Here is an 8,027-nt window from a genome sequence, read left to right as displayed (position 1 = left end):
CCCCGACTCCCCCCTCCACCCCCATCTCTCCTCCTGCTGCCTCCTGGGTCCCATCCAGACCCCCAGGCACAGCTCCTTTCCCCCCCCCTTTTTTTTTTTATTTCCTTTCCATGCATCTTCTCCCAAAAGGTCGCATACGAGGAGTCTCGGGGGATTCTGGTGGGGTGGTCTTTGGGGTCTGGAATTTGCTGCCGTGGGGTCGGGAGTAGGGACGGGATTCCGAGGAGCAGAGCGGCTTTTCCAGCAGATTTCAGCTGCCAGCACGGGGCTTTGAGGGGGCTGGTTGGGGGACAGACTGCCTACACCCACACCCCACACCCCCCCAGAAGTGACATCTTCCTCCTCATCCCCTACAGCCAACACCGGGACGGAGAGATGGGGCGTCCCCGAATGCCAACGCGCCCCCAGAGGGGCACTTCCCCTGGGTGGGCCCGAAGACGGTGGTGCTGCGGAAGAGCTTGCAGGGGGGATTCGGCTTCACCCTCCGCCACTTCATCGTCTACCCCCCGGAGTCAGCGGTGCACTCCACTGCCAAGGTAGGTCTGGGACCTGGGGGGGCCACGGGGACCCCCAGAGCTGCTGGAGCGGGACTCCGAGGTGCCGTGGTTGGATGCAGGATGCTTTTTATGTGGGCTGGGGGTAGGCAGGGCGGGTCTGGGGAACTACGGAGTGGACCATCCATTGCCTGCCTTGTTGGGGTGCCTGGAGTTTCCCCCACCCATGGGTGGCCCTGGGATGGAGGAGCCCGTGAAGCTGCTGGGAAGACGTGCTCTGAGCAAGCAGCAAGTTGGCAGCGTCTCTGGAGACGTCCCAGAGCCCTTCTGGCAGGGGACACGGCTGTCTGCGGGAGCGGAGAGAATCCCTCAGCTCCAAACAACGGCTCTGGCATCCCTGGGAACAGCAGGAAAAGGCACTTCAGAGCCCCCGAGGCCAAGGACAGGCTCGACGCAGTGGGACGTCGCTCGAGCTGAAGTGAACCACACATGGCCACCATGAAGTCAAGCCTGGGAGCAGGTGCTTTGGAGGATGCTGTTCGAGTCCTTCGTCGCATCCCTCCTCCTCCTCTGACCAGCATCAGCTCGACCCCTCGGAGCACCAGGAATTGCCGGCAGGTCCTTGGCCGGAGAGGGGCACATGCCCAGCCCCACCGGTGCTCGCCGCTTTTAGCACAGCAGATTTTTGGCTCCCAGTTTCCTGGCCGTCAGCGGGAGGCTTCGGGCTGGATCTGCCCCAGGACCCGGCGGCTGCGATCGTGTCTTGGCTCAGCTGCAGCCCGGACCCTTCCCAGGTGCTGCCTCTTGGGGGGAACCAAAGCCCGGGTTGGCCATCGCCTCCTGCGCCCTCTGAGCCATCGAGAAGCCCCGATCCAGGCAGCACCTTTCCCCTCCAGGATGGAGGGACCCTGCGAAACCACCCAGCAGCTTCCAGCGTGGACTGTGCCCTCTGCGCCCGAAGGCGACGAGCCAGCTCTCCTGCTGTGCCAGCTCCAAGTGCCCGGGGTTTGAAATCCCCCTCTTGCCCTGTTTTCTGCAGCGGCAGCTTCATGCAGACGAAGGGAGAAGCGTCTGGGAGCCGCGTGGTCCGTTGCAGCCCTTTCCCTGCTCCACACTGGGAGGACATGGATGCTCCCATCACCCCCAGAGCTTCGCAGCTGTCCGCAGCCCCACGGCTCCGGCTGCCCCATGGCTCCGGCTGCCCCATGGCCCGGTGCTCGCCGCCTCCTCCCCACAGGCAGGGAACTGCAGTGGGAAGTGAGTCACTGGGTGGGGAGAAGCAACTTGCCGGAGTCCCCGCTCAGCGTCCTCCATCACAGCGCTTTTCCCAGGCTCCTTATTCTGCTTCCCCAAATCCTTCCTGCCTGCACTTTCCTGCCTGCACCGGGAAGACGGACCTGACCCGTCTCCAGCAGAGTGACTGCAAAGGAGCTTTCATCGTGGGGATGGCCTGAACCTGCTCCGAACTGAGGTGTTCGCTTCCACCTCTCCACCATCTTCCTAAGGCATCCTCCAAGAGCGAGGGACTGATCCCGCCCCGTGGTGCTGGGCACCAGGGCTGAGCCCCGCCAGGGCGGGAGCACACGGGGCCGCGTGGGAAGGAGCCAGATCAGCGCCGGGAGGCGGAGATGCTCTTGCAAAGGGGCTGGGAATAGCTCCCGGCACCCGTCTGAGCCCAAGCCGGCGCTCCCGGGCTGGCGGGGCAGGGTGTGGTGTGGCTGGCTCAGCACCCGCGGGTGCCGGCGGGCAGCCAGGTCCGGGGGCTGAGTTTCGGTGGGGTTGACTCAGCAGGGAGGGTGACGACAGAGCTGCGTTCACCGTGCCGTGCTTTGGCACCGCTGTGCCCAGCCTTGGCCCCAGCCCTGGGAGTGGGGCTTCTGGGCTGCCCTGGGGGACGGGAAGGGCTCCGGGGTGCTGCAGAACAAGGAGGGACAGGGAGAGGCGCGAGTCTGTGCCTCCAGGGGCCCTCGGTGGCCCTGTGCTCCTGCCGTGGCACCGCGGCAGCCAGTCGGTGCACGGGCAATGGTACCAGATGTGCGCGGAGGCTGCGGGACGTGGCTTTTCCTTCCCGCCATGCAATGGACACCATAGAGTGATGCCTCCAGCCCCCTCCTCCTCCTCACCGGGAATGTCCCTCTGTCACACTGGGATGGAGACCGGTCCCTTCCCCGCACACTGGAGGGACCTGCCATCCCTGGGGACACTGGGGCTGTGTCCCCGCTGCCCTGCACAGGCTGGGGGCTGGGGAGGAAGCTGTGGCTGGTGAAACCTCTTGGCTGGAGCCAAACTTGTGCCTCCCCTGGAGACAGCAGGATCCGGCACTTGCGGAGTGAGAAATCCCCTTCCAGGTGCCTGGGTCCCTCCATGGGACCCGTGCATGGGGCTGAGCAGCCCCAGGTGCAGCCAGCTCCGTGGCAGGGCTGGGGGCTCGGTGGTGTGGATGCAGCCCCACGTGGGTGCCAGCACCCTGTGCCCTGCCCCAGCTTGGGCACCCTCTAGGCAGCGTGGCTCTGCAGCGGGATCCCCACAGGAGGATGTGGGAGACAAGGGCAGGAGCCACGGACGCGGTTCCCACCCCAAGGGACAGAGCTGCGTGGCTCCCAGGGCTGTCCCCTGCCCGTGGCTTGGAAGGGGGTGGCCAGGAACCCTCTGCCATACCCCCTGCAGCACCCGCCGCAGCCCCGGCAGCCCGCCCCATGCAGTGGGAAGCTGCAGACATGTCCCCCCGCCAGGGACACGTTCCCCCCACCAAATAATTGCAGGGCTAAATATAGCCCCACTAGCGGCCGGTGCCCCTCTGAGGCCACCTGTGCAAAGCCGTCCCCTTCCCGGGGGTCCCTGTTGCCGGGACCCGCTGCCCGGGCACTGCAGTGGTGTGGGTGCCAGTGGGCACCTCTGTCCCTCCCCTGGGACCCCGCTGCCGGGGCTCGGGCTGTCCCCGGTCAGGCTCAGTGGCCCAGGATAAGGGCGAGATGCCACCACCTAGGCGGGCTGGGCCCCTTCCCGCTCCCCTGCCCCAAAATCGGCCCCTTCCCCAGCAGCTGGGTACCGGGGGCTGTGGCGGGTCCCTGCCCACCGGCGGGGCTGCATGGGCGGGCCGACTGGATCCGATGTCAGGAGGTAATTTTAGCCGGGGGCGGCAGAGGGCAGAGGAACACGCAGGTCCTGTGAGGGGCTTCATGGGGCTGGCACCCCTCCGGTCCCCTGCCGGTCCCCCTGCCGCAACTGCCCTGACGTGGCCACCAAATAAGTGTTTTTCTCTTCTCTTGGCAGGAGGAGGAGAACGGGAACCGAGCAGGTGAGCACTGGTGCTGTGCCGCTGTGGGGATACGTGGGCACCCCCCACGCAGGGGGACATCACCGCCCAGATCGGTGGGTGCAGTGGTCTGGGGAGTACGCAGCTGTCACAGGTCGCAGCGGGTATTGTGGCCAGGGCACACAGTCTGCCGTCTCTGCTGGCTGGCACCGCGACCCTAAATATCGGCTGGCGGTGAAGCGGCGTGGTGCTTTGGTGGCAGCTCGGTGGCACTTGGCATGGCAGACGGGCTCGGTGTCCCCAAAGCCCTTGGGAGATTTGCTGGACCTTGCGCCCAAGGGGGTTTGTCCCGAAGCCAGAGGGGCTGTGGCGTGGCCAGCACCGGTCCCCGTGGCAGGCGGCTTGGCCGAGCGTAGGGTGTCTGGGGACAGGGACAAGGCCCTGCTCTCCTCCCGGAGGCTGACGGTGACGTGAGCGAATGTGAAGGCGTCAGAACGGATTGGCACGCTGGCAGCATGACGAGGCACCGGGGCTGCGGTCCCTGGGGGCCAGGGTGGATGTGGGCGGCAGCAGCCAGACCTGGCACCCAGTGCCCGTCGGGGCTGGGGGGACACCGGCCTCGCTCCAGGTGGTCCCCGGGGGATTCAGCATCCCTTGTTGGCACCATCCCTCTGGCATCCATCCACCGCCCTCCGGTTTCTTGCAGCACCCGATGGCTTTTGCTCTTGCAAAGGACTGTGGCTGCAGCCACGCTGGGGAACAGCCACGGCTGGGGGAGATGGGTGCTGGGGGCTGTGCTGAGATGGGGGCTTTGCCCAGGGCAGGACCTGTGCTCCGCAGGTCCCAGGTGCAGGCAGGGCTGCCGTGCATGGGCTTGGCAAGGTGAGGAGGGTACCGTGAGGGGCCAAGCATGCTTCTTGTTGTGGGATGCACCCGGCCGTGCTGGCGGCTCCCTGACTCTCTGTCCCCGGGGAGCAGGTCCCCCCCGGAGCCGCCTGGAGCCCATGGACACCATCTTTGTGAAGAACGTGCGGGAGGACGGGCCGGCGCACCAGGCTGGGCTGCGCACCGGTGAGTGGGGGCGTGCGGGGTGACCGAGCCGGAGATGGCTCCAGTCTGCTTGCGGGATGCGTGTGATGCTCTCCCTCCTCTGCCGGGGACTTTCTTGCTTCTTTTGCTCTTTTTCTTGCATTCCTTCTTTTTTCTGCCCCGTGCTTCCCTCTGCTCCCTGGCACTGCCAGGGGCTCTGCTCTCTCATTCCTGGGCTGGGATGCCCAGAGCAGCATTGGGATCCCTGTGCGTTAGGCTGGTTGTGGGGTCCCCACAGCTCCCCTTGCCACACAGGACCTGGCTCTGCCCCTGGCAAAAGCCTTGGCCGTGTTCAAACCCTGCTGTGAGCGACGGCGGGGACAGCCAAGTGCCACCACCTCCCCACTGACTTGCAGTGACACTGTCTTCTCCACCCTGTTTGCAGGGGACCGGCTGGTCAAGGTGAACGGGGAGAGCATCATTGGGAAAACCTACTCACAGGTCATCGCACTGATCCAGAACAGGTGAGTCCCCTTCCTGGGGCTGGGAGGAGCGCAGGGACGGGCAGAGCCGGGGAGGGACATGAAGGGGACACGTCGCAGCAGGCACTGTCCCCCTGGGTGTCACCGGGGCGGCAGGAGCGGTGAGTTACTTGGGTGCCCGCAGGCAGTGGTGCTGCAGGGGGCTGAGGACAGGCAGCGGCGTGCTGTGACCATCACGTGGGGATGGGGACATTCGTCCTCTCAGGGGGGATCTGGCTGAGCGTGAGATTGGCCTCTCTGGGGGCAGGCGGGGACCAACCCCGGCCACCCTGACCCCTCTGTCCCCTCTCCCCGCAGTGACGATGTGCTGGAGCTCTCCATCATGCCCAAGGACGAGGACATCCTCCAGCTGGTGAGTTTGCCAGGCGGGTGCCAGGGACCGGGTTGGTTCCAGAGTTCCCCGGCGCGGCTTTCCCGGGCTGTGCCGGCATTCCTGCCCCACCAAACCTGAGAGGCTGGTCTGTCCCTGCCCACGCTCCTCCCACGCTTCGGGTGGGGGTGGCCAAGTGCCCCTATCCTGCTGGGAACACTTGGGGACAGGGCCCCACCAGCATCCCTGGAGCAGCAGTGGGCGCGGAAACGGAGGTACCAGGGAGTCCGGGGCAGGAAGGATGGGGGACATGGCCCCTGTTTTTTTGGGGGGGCATCCTCGGGCGTAGCTGCAGGGTGAGTTGCTCTGGGTCTCAGGGTCTGGCTTATCCTTGGAGCACCCCAAGCGGCTCTGTTGTCAGTGAGCTGGGGTCCGGGGGCAGCAGTGGCCCTAGCAGGGTGACCTGAGCCAATGGGTGTGCATGGGGCTTTGCCTGGTGCTCCTCCAGTCCTGGCTGCCTCCCGGGGCTCTCCCGGCAGTGCTGCCACCAAGGCTGCCGGCACCCATCCCAGACTTGGCTATTAGGTGGCACCGCTGCTTGGCCCCAGCCTGGGGGACCCGCTCCCATTGGGCTGGGGGGGGTCTTACAGCCCTGGCAAGGAGGGGATCTCACGTCTCTGCCTGCCCTGGGCTCTGAGGATCCCCTGGGCTTGAAGTTGGAGGTGCCTGTGAAAAGTGAGAAGGGAGAGCCGGGCCCGGCCAGCCGTGCCAGGGTATTTTAGGAAGGAGGGAAGGGGAAGGGAGGGCGGCCAGGCAGCAGAGAGAGCAGAAGGGCTGGTGTTGGTGGCAGCGTTGCTCAGTGCCGGGGGGACCCCATGGGAAAGCGGGACCACGGGGGCTGCAGCCAGCCCTGCCCAGCTCACCCCAACAGGGAGGTTTGCTTGCAGGTTGGGGAGGAGCAGAGAGCACCCCTGTGGCACCCTGCCCGTGGTGGGAGCACGGCGTTGCAGCCCCAGCCCCCCCACCCTGACCCCCCCATCCCCCTGCAGGCGTATTCGCAGGATGCCTACCTGAAGGGCAACGAGCCGTACTCCGGTGGGGCACAGAGCATCCCCGAGCCCCCTCCCATCTGCTACCCACGGAAGACGTACCCCTTCCAGGCGCGGGGTGCCGAGTCTCCCTCGGGCCAGCCGCCGGACGCCCGCACCCACCGCCCCGCCGCCGCGAGCCCCTCATCCCCACTCGGCACGGCCACGCTCGCCAGCACCCGGAGTGAGGCGGGTGGCAGCCCCGCGCACCGCCCCGACGAGCCGCAGCCCGGGGGTCCTCCCCCACTCCCCACCGCACCCCACGGGCACCCCGGCTCCTTCTCCCGCACCAGCTGCCCCAGCAACGTCGCATCCTCTCTGCCTGACCGCTATGGGATCCCTTCCGCCACCCCCTCCTGCTACGGGGTCCCCAAGCACCTCACGGAGCACCGGACTCACTGTGGCTTCAAGGAGGGTGTCGGGGGGCTGGCGGGGGCCGGGCGGCCCCCCCGGGAGGCAGCGGGCAGCCAGCGGGCACCCAGCCGGCAGGAGTGCCAGCAGGCTCTGTCCCGCTGGTTTTGCAGCCAGGAGCCACGGCGGAGCGCCTCGGAGGAGCGGCGGCACGCCATGCCGCCCCGTTACCGCAGCGTGTCCCAGGACCGGCTGGGGGGCTCGGCGGCCGCCCCCCGGGGCTGGCCCCACAGCGCCTCACACGACACCTTGCTGCAGCCCTCCCGCGAGGGCTGGGCGCCCCGTGCCCGCTCCGACCACTACCTGGGCAGGTATGGGCGCTCCATGGAGGCGCTGGAGCCCGGCGCCCTGCTCTCCCCTCACCTCGACCGCTCCGCGTGGCCACCTGAGAGGGTCTGCCGGGCCACCGTCGCCACCGTCAGGCAGCCCATCCAGCATGGCTCCTTCGCGCCTTCCTCCTCCTCCTCCTCCTCCTCACGGGAGCCGGCGCCCGTGCAGAAGCACCCATCACAGCCCAACCTGCAGAGCGCAGATGATTCGGGCTACATCGGCTACCGGAGCTACAGCCCGTCCTTCCAGCGCCGCACCGGGCTGCTGCACGCCCTCTCCTTCCGTGACCCAGCTTTTGGTGGCCTGCCCACCTTCAGCATCTCGCAGCGGCCGGCTGCCCCGCTCCTCGGGAGCCGGCGCCCGTGCAGAAGCACCCATCACAGCCCAACCTGCAGAGCGCAGATGATTCGGGCTACATCGGCTACCGGAGCTACAGCCCGTCCTTCCAGCGCCGCACCGGGCTGCTGCACGCCCTCTCCTTCCGTGACCCAGCTTTTGGTGGCCTGCCCACCTTCAGCATCTCGCAGCGGCCGGCTGCCCCGCTCCTGGAGAGGGGGGGGCCTGCGC

General features: G+C 67.3%; 1 protein-coding gene across 1 annotated transcript in view; it reads left to right on the top strand.

Annotated features, from left to right (window-relative positions):
- ARHGAP23 (Rho GTPase activating protein 23) overlaps positions 1-8,027 on the top strand; it is a 29,750-nt gene that overhangs the window by 8,544 nt on the left and 13,179 nt on the right. Inside the window, 7 exon segments of the mRNA XM_019470896.1 lie at positions 357-536; positions 3,768-3,792; positions 4,729-4,821; positions 5,225-5,303; positions 5,619-5,673; positions 6,681-7,547; positions 7,614-7,797. Coding sequence (XP_019326441.1) covers positions 357-536; positions 3,768-3,792; positions 4,729-4,821; positions 5,225-5,303; positions 5,619-5,673; positions 6,681-7,547; positions 7,614-7,797 — 1,483 coding nt within the window.

The sequence above is a fragment of the Aptenodytes forsteri genome, unplaced genomic scaffold (assembly GCF_000699145.1).
Source record: "Aptenodytes forsteri isolate BGI_AS27 unplaced genomic scaffold, ASM69914v1 Scaffold640, whole genome shotgun sequence".
NCBI classification, from domain to species: Eukaryota; Metazoa; Chordata; class Aves; order Sphenisciformes; family Spheniscidae; genus Aptenodytes; species Aptenodytes forsteri.
The sequence above is the reverse complement of the archived record's forward strand: the minus strand, read 5'-3'. Positions and strand labels throughout refer to the sequence as shown.